General features: G+C 46.4%; 2 protein-coding genes across 6 annotated transcripts in view; both read right to left on the reverse strand.

Moving 5' to 3' along the window:
• Nucleotides 1-13,378, reverse strand: part of LOC121566670 (MAGUK p55 scaffold protein 3b) — a 54,881-nt gene extending 41,503 nt beyond the window's left edge. For 4 of the 5 annotated variants that reach the window (XM_041876678.2, XM_041876696.2, XM_041876689.2 and 1 more), the window contains exons 1-2: nt 13,098-13,378; nt 12,277-12,346 (exon numbers count right to left, since the gene is read on the reverse strand). The gene's annotated coding sequence lies outside the window, so the exon portion shown is untranslated. The remainder of the gene's footprint in view (nt 1-12,276; nt 12,347-13,097) is intronic. The other variant, XM_041876683.2, reaches the window with a different exon arrangement.
• A 2,423-nt stretch (nt 13,379-15,801) lies between these two features.
• lrp2b (low density lipoprotein receptor-related protein 2b) overlaps nt 15,802-22,048 on the reverse strand; it is a 158,885-nt gene continuing 152,638 nt past the window's right edge. The window contains exons 77-84 of the mRNA XM_045214242.1: nt 19,522-19,586; nt 19,154-19,280; nt 18,870-18,939; nt 18,560-18,712; nt 18,118-18,219; nt 17,756-17,839; nt 17,379-17,435; nt 15,802-17,086 (exon numbers count right to left, since the gene is read on the reverse strand). Coding sequence (XP_045070177.1) covers nt 17,045-17,086; nt 17,379-17,435; nt 17,756-17,839; nt 18,118-18,219; nt 18,560-18,712; nt 18,870-18,939; nt 19,154-19,280; nt 19,522-19,586 — 700 coding nt within the window. The 3' untranslated portion in view covers nt 15,802-17,044. The remainder of the gene's footprint in view (nt 17,087-17,378; nt 17,436-17,755; nt 17,840-18,117; nt 18,220-18,559; nt 18,713-18,869; nt 18,940-19,153; nt 19,281-19,521; nt 19,587-22,048) is intronic.

Raw genomic sequence — 22,048 nt, forward strand, 5'->3', positions numbered from 1 at the left:
ACACCACCGGCCCTACGCGGAGATCAGGAACGGGCCGGACCGTACTGGGGACACACACCACTGGCCCTACGCGGGGATCAGGAACGGGCCGGACCGGACTGTCAACACACCCCAGTACCTCTCGCCGTGCCTCTACATTCTCCTTCCCCCTGGTGACCAGTGACTCCCGTAACCTGGCGGCCTCCCTTGCCAACCCGCTGAACCACTCTATCCCGACCTCCTGCTGCCCCGTCATCCACGGCGTGAGACCCCCCCTAAAAATTTACTGCCCGTCTCTCCTCCCCGTGGACCAGGCCTCCATGGCTCTCGCCAGACTCTCGCTCCTCTACTCCCAAGTCCAACCTCTCTCCTCCTCACGCGGCTTGACCCAGTCGAGGTTGATATCCATAAGAGTCCTCTCTGGCGTTGGCTCCTGGACACGCTGCTTGACCCAGTCGAAGTGGACATCCATAAGAGTCACCCCTGGCGTTGGCTCCTGGACACGCTGCTTGGTCCAGTTATGGTGGGATCTTCTGTCACGCTCGTCGAATACAGTGGACCAATGCGCAGCGTGATAAGTGAACATACTTTTTTATTAATTCACCACAACGAACAAAACAACAAAACGATAACGTGACGTCCTTGGTTACAAACACTAACCATACACGGAACAAGATCCCACAAACACTGTGGCAACACAGGCTACCTAAGTATGGGTCCCAATCAGAGACAACAAGCAACAGCTGATTCACGTTGCCTCTGATTGAGAACCACACCGGCCAACATAGAAACAAATGAACTAGATAAACAACCTAGCACACAAAACACATAGAAACAACCCCCCCTGGCTCAACATAACAGAGTCCCAGAGCCAGGGCGTGACAAATAAGGCCATGCTCATGGAAAAAAATATTGTCTTCCCTCATCATCAAATCCAATCAAATCAAATGTTATTAGTCACATACACGTGTTTAGCAGAAGTTATAGCGGGTGTAGCGAAATGCTTGTGCTTCTAGCTCCGGCAGTGCAGTAATATCTAACAAGTAATATCTAACAATTTCACAACATATACCTAATACACACAAAACTAGTAAGAAATGGAATTTAAGAAAATATACATATATGGAAAAGCAATGACAGAGCGGCATGGACTAAGATTCAGTAGAATATTATAGAATAGAATGCAGTATATACATATGAGATGAGTAGTGCAAGATACAGTGGGGAAAACAAGTATTTGATACACTGCCGATTTTGCAGGTTTTCCTACTTACAAATGTAGAGGTTTTATCATAGGTACACTTCAATTGTGAGAGATGGAATCTAAAACAAAAGTCCAGAAAATCACATTGTATGATTTTTAAGTAATTAATTTGCATTTAATTGCATGACATAAGTATTTGATCACCTACCAACCAGTAAGAATTCCAGCTCTCACAGACCTGTTAGTTTTTCTTTAAGAAGCCCTCCTGTTCTCCACTCATTACCTGTATTAACTGCACCTGTTTGAACTCGTTACCTGTATAAAAGACACCTGTCCACACACTCAAACAAACAGATTCCAACCTCTCCGCAATGGCCAAGACCAGAGAGCTGTGTAAGGATATCAGGGATAACATTGTAGACCTGCACAAGGCTGGGATGGGCTACAGGACAATAGGCAAGCAGCTTGGTGAGAAGGCAACAACTGTTGGCGCAATTATTAGAAAATGGAAGAAGTTCAAGATGACGGTCAATCACCCTCGGTCTGGGGCTCCATGCAAGATCTCACCTCATGGGGCATCAATGATCATGAGGAAGGTGAGGGATCAGCCCAGAACTACACGGCAGGACCTGGTCAATGACCTGAAGAGAGCTGGGACCACAGTCTCAAAGAAAACCATTAGTAACACATTACGCCGTCATGGATTAAAATCCTGCAGCGCACGCAAGGTCCCCCTGCTCAAGCCAGCGCATGTCCAGGCCCGTCTGAAGTTTGCCAATGACCATCTGGATGATCCAGAGGAGGAATGGGAGAAGGTCATGTGGTCTGATGAGACAAAAATAGAGCTTTTTGGTCTAAACTCCACTCGCCGTGTTTGGAGGAAGAAGAAGGATGAGTACAACTGTCACGATCGTCTGAGGAAACGGACCAATACGCAGCGCGTGGAGTGAACATGATGACTTTATTTAATAAAAAGCAACCACGAAAACAACAAACAAATGACGATAGTGAAGTCCTACAGTGACTATGACTGAACCTGGAACAAAAACCCACAATACCCACGAGAAAACACACAGTATAAATATGGCTCCCAATCAGAGATAACGAGCCGACAGCTGTCACTCGTTACCTCCGATTGGGAGTCACCTGAATAATCACGAACAATCACCACACATAGAAATGAAACAACCAGAATACCAACATCGAAATACACCCAAACAAGGAAAATGAACAACCCTGGCTCAATAATAAAGTCCATGGAGCCAGAGTGTCACAGTACCCCCCTAAAGGTGCGCACTCCCGGGCGCACCAGCATACAGTCTAGGGGAGGGTCTGGGTGGGCGTCTGTCCATGGTGGCGGTTCTGGTCCAGGTCGTGGTCCCCACCCCACCTTAGTCACTATCCGCTTCCGTAGCCCCCTCCACATGACCACCCCCCAACTAAACCCACCTGGATTAAGGGGCGGCACCGGACTAAGGGGCAGCACCGGACTTAGAGGCAGCACCGGACTAAGGGGCAGCACCGGACTAAGGGGCAGCACCGGGCTAAGGGGCAGCACCGGGCTAAGGGGGCAGCACCGGGCTAAGGGGCAGCACCGGACTAAGGGGCAGCACCGGACTAAGGGGCAGCACCGGGCTAAGGGACAGTACCTGACTAGCTGGCGGATCCTGGCTGGCTGGCTCAGGCGGATCCTGGCTGGACGGCTCTGGCGGATCCTGGCTGGCGGAAGGCTCTGGCTGATCCTGTCTGGCAGAAGGCTCTGGCTGATCCTGTCTGGCAGAAGGCTCTGGCTGATCCTGTCTGGCAGAAGGCTCTGGCTGATCCTGTCTGGCGGAAGGCTCTGGCTGATCCTGTCTGGCGGAAGGCTCTGGCTGATCCTGTCTGGCGGAAGGCTCTGGCTGATCCTGTCTGGCGGAAGGCTCTGGCTGATCCTGTCTGGCGGAAGGCTCTGGCTGATCCTGTCTGGCGGAGAGCTCTAGCGGCTCCCGGTCTGGCGGACGGCTCTGAAGGCTCATGGCAGACGGGCGGCTTTGCAGGCTCAGTACAGACGGGCAGTTCAGACGGCGTTGGGCAGACGGACAGTTCAGACGGCGTTGGGCAGACGGGCAGTTCAGACGGGCGTTGGGCAGACGGGCAGTTCAGACGGCGTTGGGCAGACGGACAGTTCAGGCCCGTTGGGCAGACGGCAGACTCTGGCCGTCTGAGGCGCACCGTAGGCCTGGTGCGTGGTGCCGGAACTGGAGTTACCGGGCTGAGGACACGCATCTCAGGGCTAGTGCGGGGAGAAGCAACAGGGCATGCTTGGCCCTGGGGACGCACCATAGGCCTGATGCGTGGTGCCGGAACTGGAGGTACCGGGCTGAGGACACGCATCTCAGGGCTAGTGCGGGGAGAAGCAACAGGGCATGCTTGGCCCTGGGGACGCACCGTAGGCCTGATGCGTGGTGCCGGAACTGGAGGTACCGGGCTGAGGACACGCATCTCAGGGCTAGTGCGGGAAGCAGCAACAGGGCATGCTTGGCCCTGGGGACGCACATAAGGCCTAGTGCGGAGAGCAGCAACAGGGCATGCTTGGCCCTGGGGACGCACCGTAGGCCTAGTGCGGAGAGCAGGAACAGGCCGGGCTGGGCTGGCGACGCGCACCGTATCTCTGGTGCGAGAGGCCGGAACAGGCCGGGCCGGGCTGGCGAGCGCACCGTATCCCTGGTGCGTGGAGTAGGAACAGGCCGGGCTGGGCTGGCGACGCGCACCGTATCCCTGGTGCGAGTGGCCGGAACAGGCCGGGCCGGGCTGGCGGCGCACCGTATCCCTGGTGCGTGGAGTAGGAACAGGCCGGGCTGAGCTGGCGACGCGCACCGTATCCCTGGTGCGAGTGGCCGGAACAGGCCGGGCCGGGCTGGCGGAGCGCACCGTATCCCTGGTGCGAGTGGCCGGAACAGGCCGGGCTGGGCTGGCGACGCGCACCGTAGGCTTCGTATGAGGCTCAGGAACAGGCCGGGCTGGGCTGGCGACGCGCACCGTACACTTAGTGCGAGGGGCCGGAACAGGCCGTACCGTACTGGGGACACACACTACTGGCTGTACCTCGGGATTAGGAACGGGCCGGACCGGACTGGATACACACCTCAGTCTCTCACGCCGTGCCTCTACATCTCCTTTCCCTACTTTGGCCAGTGACCCCCTTAACCTGGTAGCCTCCTGAATCCGTCCCTTCTCTGCCTCCGTCAGCCCCCTTAACCTGGTAGCCTTCTGAATCTGCCTTGTGGCAGCCTCCTGCTGCTCAGTCGCCCAAGCCATGTGCCCCCCCCAAAAAACGTTTTGGGGTTGCCTCTCGTCCTTCCGACGATGGCCCTGCCGATGCCGTTGCTCCTCTCGCCGTCGCCTCTCCACCGTCTCGTTCCATGGTCGGCGATCCATACCATCCAGGATCTCCTCCCAAGTCCAGGACCCTTTACCGTCCAACAGTTCCTTCCATGTCCAGACCCTTTGTTCCTGGACGCGCTGCTTGGTCCCTTTATGGTGGGTTTTTCTGTCACGATCGTCTGAGGAAACGGACCAATACGCAGCGCGTGGAGTGAACATGATGACTTTATTTAATAAAAAGCAACCACGAAAACAACAAACAAATGACGATAGTGAAGTCCTACAGTGACTATGACTGAACCTGGAACAAAAACCCACAATACCCACGAGAAAACACACAGTATAAATATGGCTCCCAATCAGAGATAACGAGCCGACAGCTGTCACTCGTTACCTCCGATTGGGAGTCACCTGAATAATCACGAACAATCACCACACATAGAAATGAAACAACCAGAATACCCAACATAGAAATACACCCAAACAAGGAAAATGAACAACCCTGGCTCAATAATAAAGTCCATGGAGCCAGAGTGTCACAACAACCCCAAGAACACCATCCCAACCGTGAAGCATGGAGGTGGAAACATCATTCTTTGGGGATGCTTTTCTGCAAAGGGGACAGGACGACTGCACCGTATTGAGGAGAGGATGGATGGGGCCATGTATCGCGAGATCTTGGCCAACAACCTCCTTCCCTCAGTAAGAGCATTGAAGATGGGTCGTGGCTGGGTCTTCCAGCATGACAACGACCCGAAACACACAGCCAGGGCAACAAAGGAGTGGCTCCGTAAGAAGCATCTTAAGGTCCTGGAGTGGCCTAGCCAGTCTCCAGACCTGAACCCAATAGAAAATATTTGATGGGAGCTGAAAGTCCGTATTGCCCAACGACAGCCCCAAAACCTGAAGGATCTGGAGAAGGTCTGTATGGAGGAGTGGTCCAAAATCCCTGCTGCAGTGTGTGCAAACCTGGTCAAGACCTACAGGAAACGTATGTAATCTCTGTAATTGCAAACAAAGGTTTCTGTACCAAATATTAAGTTCTGCTTTTCTGATGTATCAAATACTTATGTCATGCAATAAAATGCAATTTATTACTTAAAAATCATACAATGTGATTTTCTGGATTTTTGTTTTAGATTCCATCTCTCACAGTTGAAGTGTACCTATGATAAAAATTACAGACCTCTACATGCTTTGTAAGTAGGAAGACCTGCAAAATCGGCAGTGTATCAAATACTTGTTCTCTCCACTGTATGTAAACATTATTAAAGTGACTAGTGTTCCATTTCTTAAAGTGGCCAGTGATTTCAATAGGCAGCAGCAGCCTCTAATGTGCTTGTGATGGCAATTTAACAGTCTGATGGCCTTGAGATAGAAGCTGTTTTTCATTCTCTCGGTCCCAGCTTTGATGCACCTGTACTGACCTCGCCTTCTGGATGATAGCGGGGTGAACAGGCAGTGGCTTGGGTGGTTGATGTCCTTAATTATCTTTTTGGCCTTCCTGTGACATCGGGTGCTGTATGTGTCTTGGAGGGCGGGTAGTTTGCCCCCGATAATGCGTTCGGCAGACCGCACCACCCTCTGGAGAGCCCTAAGGTTGCGGGCAGTGTAGTTGCCGTACCAGGTGGTGATACAGCCCGATGCTCTCAATTGTGCATCTGTAAAAGTTTGTGAGGGTTTTAGGTGCCAAGCCGAATTTCTTCAGCCTCCTGAGGTTGAAGAGGCTATGTTGCGCCCTCTTCACCACACTGTCTGCATGGGTGGACCATTTCAGTTTGTCGTGATGTGTACCCAAGGAACTTGAAGCTTTCCACCTTCTCCACTGCGGTCCCGTCGATGTGGATAGGGGGGTGCACCCTCTGCTGCTTCCTGACGTCCACGATCATCTCCTTTGTTTTGTTGACGTTGAGTGAGAGGTTATTTTCCTGGCACCACACTCCCAGAGCCCTCACCTCCTCCCTGTAGGCGTTCTCGTCATTGTTGGTAATCAAGCCTACTACTGTTGTGTCGTCTGCAAACTTGATGATTGATTTGGAGGCGTGCTTGGCAACGCAGTCATGGGTGAACAGGGAGTACAGGAGGGGGCTGAGCACGCACCCTTGTGGGGCCCCAGTGTTGAGCATCAGCGAAGTGGAGATGTTGTTTCCTACCTTCACCACCTGGGGGCGGCCCGTCAGGAAGACCAGGACCCAGTTGCACAGGGTGGGGTTCAGACCCAGGGCCTTGAGCTTGATGATGAGCTTGGAGGGTACTGTGGTGTTGAATGCTGAGCTATAGTCAATGAACAGCATTCTTACATAGGTATTCCTCTTGTCCAGATAGGATAGGGCAGTGTGCAGTGTGATGGCGATTGCATCGTCTGTGGATCTGTTGGGGCGGTAAGCAAATTGAAATGGGTCTAGGGTGACAGGTAAGGTAGAGGTGCTATGATCCTTGACTAGTCTCTCAAAGCACTTCATGATGACAGAGGTGAGTGCTACAGGGCGATAGTCATTTAGTTCAGTTACCTTTGCTTTCTTGGGTACAGGAACAATGGTGGCCATCTTGAAGCATGTGGGAACAGCAGACTGGGAAAGGGAGAGATTGAATATGTCCATAAACACACCAGCCAGCTGGTCTGCACATGCTCTGAGGACGCGGCTAGGGATGCCGTCTGGGCCGGCAGCCTTGTGGGGGTTAACATGCTTAAAACGTCTTAATCACGTTGGCCACGGAGAAGGAGAGGCCACAGTCCTTGGTAGTGGGCCTCGTCAGTGGCACTGTGTTATCCTCAAAGCGGGCGAAGAAGGTGTTTAGCTTGTCTGGAAGCGAGACGTCGGTGTCGGCGATGTGGCTGGTTTTCCTATTGTAGTCCGTGATTGTCTGTAGACCCTGCCACATACGTCTCGTGTCTGAGCCGTTGAATTGCGACTCCACTTTGTCTCTATACTGATGATTTGCCAGTTTAATTGTAGAGAGAATGATTTATTTCAGCTTTTATTTCTTTCATCACATTCCCTGTGGGTCAAAAGTTTACATACACTTACTTAGTATTTGGTAGCATTGCCTTTAAATTGTTTAACTTCGGTGAGACGTTTCAGGCTTCCACAAGCTTGCCACAATAAGTTGGGTGAATTTTGGCCCATTCCTCCTGACAGAGCTGGTGCACCTGAGTCAGGTTTGTAGGCCTCCTTGCTCGCACACGCTTTTTCAGTTCTGCCCACAAATGATCTATAGGATTGAGGACAGGGCTTTGTGATGGCCACTCCAATACCTTGAATTTGTTGTCCTTAAACCATTTTGCCACATCTTTGGAAGTATGCTTGGGGTCATTGTCTATTTGGAAGACCCATTTGCGACCAAGTTTTAACTTCCTGACTGATGTCTTGAGATGTTGCTTCAATATATCCACATAATTTTCCTTCCTCATGATGCCATCTATTTTGTGAACTGCACCAGTCGCTCCTGCAGCAAATCACCCACACAGCATGATGCTGCCACCCCCGTGCTTCACGGTTGGGATGGTGTTCTTCGGCTTGCAAGCAACCCCCTTTTTTCTCCAAACATAACAATAGTAATTATGGCCAAACAGTTCTATTGTTGTTTCATCAGACCAGAGGACGTTTCTCCAAAAAGTACAATCTTTGTCCCCATGTGCAGTTGCAAACCGTAGTCTGGATTTTTTATGGCGGTTTTGGAGCAGTGGCTTCTTCCTTGCTGAGCGGCCTTTCAGGTTATGTCGATATAGGACTCGTTTTACTGTGGATATAGATACTTTTGTACCTGTTTCCTCCAGCATCTTCACAAGGTCCTTTGCTGTTGTTCCGGGATTGATTTGCACTTCTCGCACCAAAGTACGTTCATCTCTAGGAGACAGAACGCGTCTCCTTCCTGAGCGGTATGACGGCTGCATGGTCCCATGGTGTTTATACTTGAGTACTATTGTTTGTACAGATGAACGTGGTACCTTCAGGCATTTGGAAATTGCTCCCAAGGATGAACCAGACATGTGGAGGTCTAAAAACAAATGTCTGGCTGATTTCTTTTGATTTTCCCATGATGTCAAGCAGAGGCACTGAGTTTGAAGGTAGGCCTTGAAATACATCCACAGGTACACCTCCAATTGACTCAAATGATGTCAATTAGCCTATCAGAAGCTTCTAAAGCCATGACATCATTTTCTGGAATTTTCCAAGCTGTTTAAACGCACAGTCATCTTAGTGTATGTAAACTTCTGACCCACTGGAATTGTGATACAGTGAATTATAAGTGAAATAATCTGTCTGTAAACAATTGTTGGAAAAATTACTTGTCATGCACAAAGTTGATGTCCTAACCGACTTGCCAAAACTATAGTTTGTTAAGAAGAAATTTGTGGAGTGGTTGAAAAACGAGTTTTAATGACTCCAATTTAAGTGTATGTAAACTTCCGACTTCAACTGTATCCCAGTCCGCGTGATCAAAACAATCTTGAAGCGTGGATTCCGATTGGTCAGACCAGCGTTGAATAGTCCTTAGCACGGGTATTTCCTAAATGGCAGTGACCGCCACTGGTGTACTCGACTAATACAGTGGGGGAAAAAAGTATTTAGTCAGCCACCAATTGTGCAAGTTCTCCCACTTAAAAAGATGAGAGAGGCCTGTAATTTTCATCATAGGTACACTTCAACTATGACAGACAAATTGAGAACATATTTTCCAGAAAATCACATTGTAGGATTTTTAATGAATTTATTTGCAAATTATGATGGAAAATAAGTATTTGGTCACTTACAAACAAGCAAGATTTCTGGCTCTCACAGACCTGTAACTTCTACTTTAAGAGGCTCCTCTGTCCTCCACTCGTTACCTGTATTAATGGCACCTGTTTGAACTTGTTATCAGTATAAAAGACACCTGTCCACAACCTCAAACAGTCACACTCCAAACTCCACTATGGCCAAGACCAAAGAGCTGTCAAAGGACACCAGAAACAAAATTGTAGACCTGCACCAGGCTGGGAAGACTGAATCTGCAATAGGTAAGCAGCTTGGTTTGAAGAAATCAACTGTGGGAGCAATTATTAGGAAATGGAAGACATACAAGACCACTGATAATCTACCTCGATCTGGGGCTCCACGCAAGATCTCACCCCGTGGGGTCAAAACGATCACAAGAACGGTGAGCAAAAATCCCAGAACCACACGGGGGGACCTAGTGAATGACCTGCAGAGAGCTGGGACCAAAGTAACAAAGCCTACCATCAGTAACACACTACGCCGCCAGGGACTCAAATCCTGCAGTGCCAGACGTGTCCCCTTGCTTAAGCAGGTACATGTCCAGGCCCGTCTGAAGTTTGCTAGAGTGTATTTGGATGATCCAGAAGAGGATTGGGAGAATGTCATATGGTCAGATGAAACCAAAATAGAACTTTTAGGTAAAAACTCAACTCGTCGTGTTTGGAGGACAAAGAATGCTGAGTTGCATCCAAAGAACACCAAACCTACTTGCATGGGGGTGGAAAAACATGCTTTGGGGCTGTTTTTCTGCAAAGGGACCAGGACGACTGATCCGTGTAAAGGAAAGAATGAATGGGGCCATGTATCGTGAGATTTTGAGTGAAAACCTCCTTCCATCAGCAAGGGCATTGAAGATGAAACGTGGCTGGGTCTTTCAGCATGACAATGATCGCAAACACAACGCCCGGGCAACAAAGGAGTGGCTCCGTAAGAAGCATTTCAAGGTCCTGGAGTGGCCTAGCCAGTCTCCAGATCTCAACCCCATAGAAAATCTTTGGCGGGAGTTGAAAGTCCGTGTTGCCCAGCGACAGCCCCAAAACATCACTGCTCTAGAGGAGATCTGCATGGAGGAATGGGCCAAAATACCAGCAACAGTGTTTGAAAACCTTGTGAAGACTTACAGAAAACGTTTGACCTGTGTCATTGCCAACAAAGGGTATATAACAAAGTATTGAGAAACTTTTGTTATTGACCAAATACTTATTTTCCACCATAATTTGCAAATAAATTCATTAAAAATCCTACAATGTGATTTTCTGGATTTTTTTTCCTCATTTTGTCTGTCATAGTTGACGTGTACCTATGATGAAAATTACACGCCTCTCTCATCTTTTTAAGTGGGAGAACTTGCACAATTCGTGGCTGACTAAATACTTTTTTTCCCCACTGTAGAAGAGGTAACAAATCACTCTGTGCCTACCAATGACAAGCTAGAGAGTATAATACAAATGGTCATGGTTGCATTAGGAAGAGGTCTTCAGGGATATAAAATAAATTAATATGGCTAGTATGGTTATTTACACTGCAACAAAAAGCCATGTCTGTTCCAATCTTGACAGTCCATTTCTATCTTAATAAGCCAGGTCATGACCCCCTGACCTCTCTGCTCAGAAAGTCTCTGGTCCTCATCAGTAATTTCTACAGATTGCCTCCCTCTCATGCCCCCTCTTACTGGGTTATGGCTAGAAGGAATCCAGCTTTTGAAAAAATAACGTCAGATTTGACTTTTTGTAGCAGGTTAGAATTTACGCAGCAGGTTAGGAGAATTAATGCACCAGGTTAGGAGAATTAGGTTAAGGTTAGGAAAATGGTTAGGGTTAGCTAAAATGCTAAAATTCTACTTTTGACATTAATTTGACAAAAGCTGGATCCCTTCTCTCTCCTACATTCTCCCTCTCCATTCCTCTTCGTTACCTCCCAACCCATCTTTCTATCCCGCCTCCCTCCTATCCCTCCTTCATCCTCCCCCTCTCCCTCCCCCTTCTCCCTCCATCTCCTACCTACCCTTCTCCCTCTTTCATGCCCACCTCTTTCCCTCTCTCTTACTCCCTCCCATCGTCTCTGCCCTTCTCCCCCTACCCTCTTTCTCTCCCTCCCCATCTTCTCTGTCCCTCCCTTATATTCCTCCATCCTTCCCCTCTCCGAGACTCTGATTACAAGCGGTGGAGGAGAGCTTAGAGTGGACAGCCTTCTCCCACTGACACTTGTCTGCCTGCCACTGAACAATCTGGGGTTTCCTACTGGCTATATGGTCAGGGACAAGAGGAATGCCTTTGGTAGTACTTTCTAATACTGAGTGATCTATAGAATACTAGTGGGACTACAATGTGTTAGTGCCATCTGTGGCATGGTAGTCTGTTACATGCACACTATACTATATTGCTGCACGCAGTAGTGAAGATGGTGAGAGGATTATCTTGTCCAGAAGACTAAGCATTAGACAAAGAGGTCTGTACTTTTAGCTAAGCATTGGGCCAATGGACATGGTTGAGACATTGTTAAAAGCCAAAATCATTGACTGTTTAAACTTCAGAGACCAAAATGATAAGCAGTGTGAAGAGATTTTAAAGATTTTCTTCAGATCTGTTATAGCTCACTCCTATAGTTACATGGTTGTTACTGTCTTGTGTCTCAGGACCACATCAGCCTACTGAGACAAAGCCTATAGGCATTAGCTCTAACACAAGTCTTCAGGTCTCAGGCAAGTTTACTTATCATCACGTTGCGTAGACATACAATAGTCTTTCATAGTGCCTGTCTCTATGACAGATGGTGAACCCCCACACGCACTCGCCTCTCTTTCGCTATCAGCCTGCCTGTAGAGTTGGATAAAGAGTGCATGATGCATCTGTTGTTGTAGGTGATGCCAGAGAGGAGGAAGGCAAGGTCACTCAAACACAGACCTGGCACCATCTGCCCTTCTACCCAGTGTGTGTGTGTGTTGGTACGTGACACCACCCATGTCCTCACCTCATGTCCTTAAGTAATGGTTGACTGTCTGGTCTGCAAACAAACCTCTTTCCTCTGTCCCTTAAAGTGTCTGAAAAGCAACGGGTTGGTTTAAGCAATGTGATGGCTTATGACAAGTGGTTTAAAAATATGCTGTAGTATTTAAAAAAGAAAGATAGAAAAAAAGAAACCAGATCACTCTAAGGTCATGTATTGAATCATTCCAGGCCAAAGAGAGCAGGGGCGGTCATGCAAGGTAAGAATGCAATGTGTGTCCTTATCATTCCATTACTGATGTTTCAAAATACATGCTAATCTTTGCAATTCAAATGCAATTTGTATAAACGGATAGAATTAGTCTGAGAAATGTACTTTGCATTAGCATGCATGTGAGCAGCACACGCTTATCCACATGGACACACAGATATAGACAGACACGCCCCCCCACACACACACACACAGAACACAAAGACATCGAAATGTATCATTCAACTTAGAGTTCCATGGCATTCAATGCTACCTCTAATACCAAATCAAACAAAAAGCAGCTATAGCAAACTAAATAGATTGCCATATGTAATCTTTAAATCCAATCTATAAATCCACTGCACTTGTTTTGGTAAAATCCAGCATTTGTCTGCCTCAGCTGTCATTGGAGAATCCTAGCAGGTTTCACAAGAACACACACACACACACACACGAGGCTGAGCATCCCTGCAGCTTTCACATAAATGTGCACACACATGCTGTATTCCTCAATCCCTTTAATTGCTGAATCCTTCCCTCCTGCTGTGACCACGTCTGCCAGAATAATTATAAATCAAACAGAATAACATCCTTACCTTATACATGCTGTCTGCTCTGTGTGTGGTGTGTAACTGTGTGGGCGTGTGTGCATTGGCAATCCCTCCTTTTACTCCTTTGGGTTGGTGCCTAGCGCTGTGTCTTGACTCCTGTGTAAACCTTCCATTAGCTTCCCTGCTAGCTGCATCACTCTCTCCTCCCTCACTCGTTTTCTAGTTCACTCTCTCCTCTTTCTCACACAGACACGCGTGCAGCACTGCACTTCTCTGCTCCTCCCTTTCTCCCAATCTATCTCTCGCTCAGTCTCCCCCCTCCCCCTCTCTGTCTATCTTCAGTATATCACTCACGCTGTTCCTCTCTCTCTTTCTCTCTCTCTCATACAGATGCATGGATGCAGGATCTTTGGTCCACCCATTTCCAATCTCTCTCTCCCCCCACCCACCCCAGTGCTGCTGATTGTGACATGCTTGAGCTGATAAGCAGATTTTACATGCAGGGGTAGTAGAACTAAAACATGCCTATGAATCATTATGGGGTGGCAGGTTGCGTAGCTGTTAAGAGCGTTGGGCCAGTAGCTGAAAGGTCGCTGGTTCGAATCCCAAGCTGACTGGGTGAAAAATCTGCCGGTGTGCCCTTGAGCAAGGCACTTAACCCTAATCGCTCCTGTAAATCGCTCTGGAGTGTCTGCTAAATGACACACTTAGAAAAATGGGTTCCAAAAGGGTTCTTCGGCTGTCCCTATAGGAGAACCCTTTTTGGTTCCAGGTAGAACCCTCTGTGGAAAGGGTTCTACATGGAACCCCAAAGGGTTCTCTACCTGGAACCAAAATGGTTCTACCTGGAAATAAAAAGGGTTCTTCAAAGAGTTCTCCTATGGGGACAGCCGAAAAACACTTTTAGGTTCTAGATAGCAACTTTTTGGTTCTAAATTTACCAGTCCCCCTACTTCCCTCCTTTTCTGCCCCCCATCCCTCCACTCTTCCATCACCACACTATAACTCCACTTATCCCTTACCCAACCACTCTGTATTCCCTATCTCTCTTTTAGTGCCCTACACTCATAGGAGAACCCTTTGTGGTTCCAGGTAGAACCTTTTTGGGTTCCAGATAGAACCCTTTCCACAGAGGGTTCTACATGGAACCAAATGGTGTTCTCCTATGGGGACAGTCGAAGAACCCTTTTGGAGTGTAGTTACATTCCACTCAGTGAAAGGGGAAGCATTGATGTGATAAGACATTTGTGATGGCAGGATGAGAGGAGGGAAAGGGAGAGGAGGGGCGAGAAGAGGGAAGGAAGGGAGAGAAGATGAGAGAGAAGAGAAAAGAAGAGGAGAGTTGCAAAGTGCTGTAGTCATTGCTTTTGTTACCCCATCAGTGATCATTAAGGCGTGGTTAGTGTAGGGCTGTAGGCTTCTATGGCTGAGCAGAGAGCACAGCAGCCAAGTTCAGTGGGTCGCAGCAGACACTACATGGGAATCAGGGTCATCATACTCAGACGATACCAGTGTGAGTCTCTATGCTGATTGCTTGGCAAATATATCTCTGATCTTTAGCTGACACGTGCAGCATGTGTGGAGTGGAAAGACACAAAAAAGGGATGCAAAGAATGAGAGAGAGAGAGAGGGGAAGGAGAGAGAGAGTATATATGTATATGTAGCCTACTGTATTGTGGTATGTTGGCCAATGTCTTATTGTTAATACTAACATTATTACCATCCATATTGTCCTTCATCCAAACAATTAATTTTGCGGTCAGATGATTACACTTTCATTGATCTCATAATTAGGGCCCTGTGTTTTGGTTAATCATGTCACATGACCTGGATTTTAACATTTTTTAAAGCTTTTTCTAGAAATGAGAATTAGACCAAAAATGAAAGAAACTGTCTGAGGATGGTGTTGGACCATCTGACATAAAAAGAAAAGGGGACAGGTTGATGAAAAAGCTCTAAATAACGTTTTAAATCCAGGTCATGTGACATTATTAAGCAAAACACAGGGCCCTACTCATAATACATAGGATGAAGAAATCTAAGACCTGGTTGCCAAGGTTAATCTCCAAGAACACTTATCAAACTCTACAACAATAATCGGTTTAATCATACAGTATAAAACAAGATCATTTACAACATCATATACATCAACAGTTTGTTTCGCTTTATGACGAGTCAATCAAATATAATTAATCACAGATTGTAATCATAAAAATATAGTCTTAGTTATAAATACTTATAACTAAGCCACATAATTCCAGACTTTCTAGCTATACACATCCGTTCTACCGTTCACCCACTATCGCATCACTTCCATTAACTGCTCTGGGCCCAGTTTCCCGATAGCGATGGAACTTATGAGTGTTTTAACGGTGCATCGTTCTTACAACGGCCGAAGATGTAACATGCGTTTCCAGAACACAACGTAGAGTTAACGTTCACTCAGTGCTTCGTTGGAGAATATGTCCATACTGGTAGGATCGAAAGAAAGGCCGCACTGCTCTCGGATCAGCTTTCTCAATTCAAATCTTACCTTTACATTATAAGTATTCCACAATACTGACGATGGATCAGCTCCTAGAGAGAAATTACCACCTATATTGAGGCGGCTTATTCTAATGGTTCCCCAATAATAATCCACTAAATCACATATTTGGCACATCATTGCACACATGCTGTTACACATCATGAAATATATTGAGGCAAAAATTACAGTAGGTTAGCTTACAATTAGCAAAATAAAACTCAGTTGATTGAACAAGAAATTTATTTCAACATGATTTATATATATATATATGTCTATGAATAGGCCTACTGTATTTATCTTTTAATGCTGTCATCTCTTTTCATTTGAAGCATATTTTTATCCTTCACTTATTTGTACAAATTGCAAAGACATTGGCAACTTTGTATTTGTAGTCAACTTCATTCTGAAGTTATCGGAGGTCACAGACAGATAAGCACCTTGATTCTATGTTTAGCAGAGATCTTCTGTGTATAAAGTGATGTGGAAGGGCAAAACAGCATCTAACGACGTTGCCTAATAAATCAGACTGATACCAATTCTTGGTATACAGTCTGAATCAAAGCACTGCAAAAACTTGGAAACTTCCCTTACAAGCCAGAATGTTGAATAACATTACATTTGAACTTACTCTACCGGTTGTCTGTGCGGTTGGTCCTTCAGCTGGTCGAGAGACCAAATATGCACAGAAAAGTCTTGTTTACCTTACTTTTTAGAGCACCGGTACAGGCGTTGAGATATCTATCACCTTGTACAAAACAATGTAAACACCTGCAAGACTTTGGTTAGTATGCATCGTGTGCATGCAGGCTACTTCCGTCTTGTGCACATGCCTTAGCTGATGAGCAAACAAGCCTTGATTGCCACACACAGAGACGCGTTTTGAAGTCGGTTTAATAATACTTTCCTGTAGACATTTTGCCTCAAATTTCGACCTGACTAAGAACCAACCCCACGGACAATCGGCAGAGTAGGCTAAATTAAAAGATAATTTTATTCAACATTCATGACAGACAAGGGACGTTTAGTTTTTTTTTCTATGCAATTGTGCATGGCTATGCTGTACAGTCAACTGAAAGCATCACCACAACGGGACTATGCCTACTAACGACTCACTTAGCTGTTCTAGGAGTATTTAAGTCCAACTTTAGTAACGATGGTTTTGGGAAACAGCTCAGAGATTTAACGATGCTCCTACAAAGGTTCTAACAATGATCTTAGCCTTAGGTTGCTTTTGGGAAACCGGGCCCCGATTTCTTCATCTAATGCAGTGGTTTTCAAAGTCAGGTATTGAAAGTCGGGCTGTTTAAGGGCAAGTGAAGGTGCATTGTTTGTACTGTTTTAATAAGCCATTCTCCAACCAGGGAGAGATTAGTATGATATGATTAGTCCAGTGTTAGTCCTAGTGTTCAGTTTAGTCCAGTGTTTAGTCCTGGTGTTTTGTCCACTGATTTGCTTGGTGTGGAGGTCAAATGAAGGAGTCTTCTGGGGTGGATGGGTAAGTGGGATCCTGTCGAAAGAGCATTAGAATGAAGACAGACAGTATTTGATCTTGTGTGTTTGTGTTCTATGTCAAAGATTTGAAAGTGTTTGAGGTGTGCTTGATGTAGCTTGGAGTTTATTTGAAACTATAAAGTATTTTAAAGTATTTTACATTAAGTATTCTACCTAGGTCTACAACACATATTACACTGCAATTATGCATAAAGAAGACATCAATACACCAAAGTGCATATGAAAACAATAAAACACACATTCTATTGTAGAATGCACATGTACAAGCTTATTTCTTGAACACTCACCGAGAACATTGGGTTTATGAAACTGTTGTCGGCATTGTCATCAGGGATGGGTTCGAACTGAAGAGGGTGGTGTGAAAGAAACAATTATTGGCACTCAGGTAAATTAACATGAACTTATATCTGTGATTGCCAACAAGGGTTTTGCCACCAAGTACTAAATCATGTTTTGCAGAGGGGTCAAATACTTATTTCCCTCATTAAAATGCAAATCAATTTATAAAAATTTTTACATGCGTTTTTCTGGATTTTTTTGTTGTTATTCTGTCGCTCACTGTTCAAATAAACCTACCATTAAAATTATAGACTGATCATGTCTTTGTCAGTGGGCAAACGTACAAAATCAGCAGGGGATTAAATACTTTTTTCCCTCACTGTACCTTTAGTGACTTGTCGGCTACTGGTTCCTTGGGAGTCAGTTCCTCATCTGATTCTGAAGAGTACGCTGGATTCTCAAAGGCCCCCTAAAATGGCAGCCAGAAAAATAAGTTAGAAAAGCCTGAACTGTAAAGATCTTACTCTATTGTCTGATATTTGAAAGGGATGGTTCACGTCAAAATCAAACCTTGTCAGTCTGTTTGAGTTAAGACCACATTTAAAGGGATAATTCACCCTGTCGAAAGTCAGCTAAAACTTAAAAAAGTTAACTATCCCATAAAAATGAAAACAAGCTGACCAGCTTTTGTTTCAGAGGTGAACTATAACTAGCCCCTTAATATGTTTATTTTCAAACGGTGCCTACCTCGACTGATACAGTGTTAGCGGGTGTGGCGCTAGCATCGGGCTCAGGGTCAGGCTCAGCTACCACACGAACCTCAGCATACAAAGGGTTCTCAATGTTCTCCTATAGAACAACATAAAGAACAATTCAGAACTACACGCAAGATACAGTCGACAGGGTGGTCTTCCTCATGTTCTATGTTCTGAATGACATTGGCATACTGCCCAGTGCATGTCCCTAAAAACAAGAATACACTTTTTAACTAGCTCTCAATTGAAACTCCAAAACAGGGGTCTTCAACTGGCGGCCCACGGGCAAAATCTGGCCCACAAGTTGATTGGCTGTGACCCGCCAGTGTTGTCTTAGTAAAACTAAAATCATAGAACTGCTGAAATCCACATTGGGATGATTTAACAGAATACAGTACATATATTAGCTAATACAGTATATTTTGTGTATTGACCTTTGCTGTCCCATTGGGCACAAGGATGGCAGTAGTGATACCGTTAGGGGCAGGTCTCTCAATCCCCTCAGCTGCATAGGCGGGGTTCTCAAAACTCTTCCCCCTTTCCTCCTCCATAGGAACAGCAGTACAGGGCTCCTGGTGAAGGGGTTCCTAGATGAGACATTGATGAGACATAGACCGTAAGACTATGTAAAGAGACGCTTTGCATGAACATAAGCTAACCACAGTACTCTAGGAGTCTGTGTGCTGGAAAACACTTTAAATGTTTTTGTTTTATGGATTATTAACAAATCATGATTAGACAAACCGCTTTGAGGCTTGGGCCCGGGTCACTCCCCTCCTCCTTTGATGGGTCAGAGCTTTGAGACGGGGCACCCCTGAAAACATCCAATAAAAGTACACTTGGTATGAATGAAAGGATTATGATACAGATATTAGCTCTGTATTATGAGGAAACTTAGCTTTGGCATTAGCATCCCTTTAGAATCTAATGGGTTGTTGGGCTAGCTTTAGCATTAGCATATCCTTTTAGAATCTAATGAGCTGGGGGACAAGATATATTGTGGCAGTACCTGTGGAACTGTGGCTCACCTGAAGCTAGGCATACTTGGCATGATGTGGCTTATTGTCTCCATGATACTGGCCTTCCTCTGGGCAGCATAGACCAGACCCCCAAGGAGAAGTACTATCAGTACAGTCACCCCGATGGCTATACCCACTGGGCGGGAGGGAGGGGGGGGGAATGGCAGGAGGGAGGGAGGGAGGGAAGGAGAGGGGGTTTGCATGAGGGAGAGGAGGGAATGAGAGTGGGGGTGAAAGAGAAGGAAGGGAAGGAGATGAGGTGAAAGGGAGAACGATAGAGAGAAACAGAGGGGGGACGTAAAGACATTGACATTTTGTGGTATGAAAAAAAATATGAACAAACTAACGATGGATCATGGATATACTGTTGCATGTACCTGAAGATGCGACCACCCCAAATATGTTTATCTCACAAAAGTCTCCCTGCCATTCTGGAGGACATCTGAGGAAAAAATCAAAACCAATGTTATACAGAGAGAGGTAACACCGGCAGGGCTTGTACGCTATCCATAATAAGGACAGAGTCGCACGTTATGTTCAGGTTATTTGTTGAATTTAAGACTTTTTAATGCCACTTGGAATGCAATACAATACCAATTTTGAGGTCTGCGAGCGCCACACAACTGCTAATATTCCTCTCCAGAAATGAGCCCATGTTGGCAAAAAGTAGTATTTTTGGGCTGGCTCATAATATTATCAGGCAAGTGTGCTATTTGAGCAATGAGCATTCTCCTGTAGCCTAACGGATGTAGTAGCATAGCGGCTAGGATATAGATGACTGAAGCATGGGGTTTCCCATCTGCATTTGTTTAGGCTACCCCAATGGGCTAATCATTAGCTAAATCACAAACTCTAGGCCTAAGTGTTCAGAATTTTGGCTTCGATACCAATATCAGCTTAGTATAATGATGCTCAATATCATAACTGTGAAAAAAAAATGCCTTAAAGTCGAAGTGCCAGTGCCTTGCGAAAGTAGTCTTGCGAAAGTAGTCACCTCCCTTGGCATTTTTCCTATTTTGTTGCCTTACAACCCAATTGAGAATCTGTGGTATGACTTAAAGATTGCTGTACACCAGCGGAACCCATCCACCTTGAAGGAGCTGGAGCAGTTTTGCCTTGAAGAATGGGCAAAAATCCCAGTGGCTGGATGTGCCAAGCTTATAGAGACATACCCCAAGAGACTTGCAGCTGTAATTGCTGCAAAAGGTGGGGGGTGAATAGGAAAAACGCCAATGGGGATGAATACTTTTGCAAGGCACTGTATGTTACAGTATAAAACACGTGGTCAACTCTCCATCTGGAAAGCCAAGCCACTGGGTGTGCAGGCTTTTGATCCGGCACTGCTCAAACACACCTGAGTCAGTTTAACAAGGTCCTGTTGAGCAGTTGGTGTGTTAGAGTAGAGGGGGGAACAAAAGTCTACACACTCAGTAGCTCTCTTGGAGGTATTATGCTATAACAGACTACAACCAAAAAGTCTAATAAAAGAATTCCCTCATTCAGTGAATCAGGTATCAAATGGCTATACTTCGAAGCTAGGTAATTTCAGCAGGAGGGCTCTAGACTGACTTTTTCCAGTGCCAAGTAAGTCATGAAAGAAGTTTAATCTAACATTTTCAGGGAATGCATGATGGATATTTTGATTTGCAACATGTTTTTTGTGCATATTGACCGGGGACAATTGTATGATTAAACAGTACAAATACAACCTACGCAGATCGATCAAGATGACGAGACACAAGTATAGGGACAAAGTGGAGGAAAAATTCAGCGGGTCGGATACGAGGTGTATGTGACAGAGGCTTCTAACGATCACGGATTATCACCAACGCCGCCCTACCGGACGAGCTAAACACCCTTTTCTCACGCTTCGAGCAAAACGACTCTGAGCTGCCTAGGAGAGCCCCTGAGGACAACGAGGGCTATGTGCTTGCGGTCTTCATGGAGGACGTATGCAAGTCATTAAAACGTGTTAACCCTCGCAAGGCTGCCGGCCCAGACGGCATCCCTAGCCGTGCCCTCAGACCATGTGCAGACCAGCTAGCTGTTGTGTTTTCTGACATTTTCAATCTCTCTCTAGCTCAAGCTGTTATCCCCACCTGCTTTAAGATGTCTACCATCCCCGTGCCCAAGAAAGGAAAAGTAAATTAACTGAATGACTACCAACCCGTAGCACTCACTTCAGTCATCATGAAGTGCTTCGAGAGGCTAGACAAAGACTACATCACTTCCTCCCTCCCCGACACAATCGACCCTCTCCAATTTGCCTACCGCCCGACAGATTCACGGACGACGCAATCACCATTGCACTGCACACTGCCCTCACCCACCTGGACAGGAGGAATGCATATGTGAGGATGCTTTAAATCGACTACAGCTCGGCCTTCAATACCATAGTGCCCTCTAAGCTCACCACAAAGCTCACAGCCCTGGGACTGAACTCCTCCCTATGCAACTGGGTCATGGATTTCCTGACGGGCCGCCCCCAGATGATGAAGGTAGGCAACATTACCTTCTCCACATAGGGGCCCCACAAGGGTATGTCCTCAGTCCCCTTCTGTACACCCTGTATACCCACGACTGCATGGCCTCACACAGTTCCAACTCCATCATCAAGAGTGCTGACGACACGACAGTAGTAGTCCTGATTACCAACAACGATGAGACAGCCTACAGGGAGGAGGTAGGCACTCTGACGGTGTGGTGCCAGGTAAACAACCTCTCCCTCAACGTCAGCAAAACAAAGGAGCCGATTGTGGACTTCAGGAAGAACCAGGCTGGGCACGCCCCCATCCTCATCAATGGGGCCGCTATGAAGACGGTCAAAAACGTCAAGTTCCTCAGTGTACACATCTCCAAGGAGCTGAAATGGTCAAACCACACCGACACTGTGGTGAAGAAGGA

This window comes from Coregonus clupeaformis, chromosome 1 (genome assembly GCF_020615455.1).
Source record: "Coregonus clupeaformis isolate EN_2021a chromosome 1, ASM2061545v1, whole genome shotgun sequence".
NCBI lineage: Eukaryota > Metazoa > Chordata > Actinopteri > Salmoniformes > Salmonidae > Coregonus > Coregonus clupeaformis.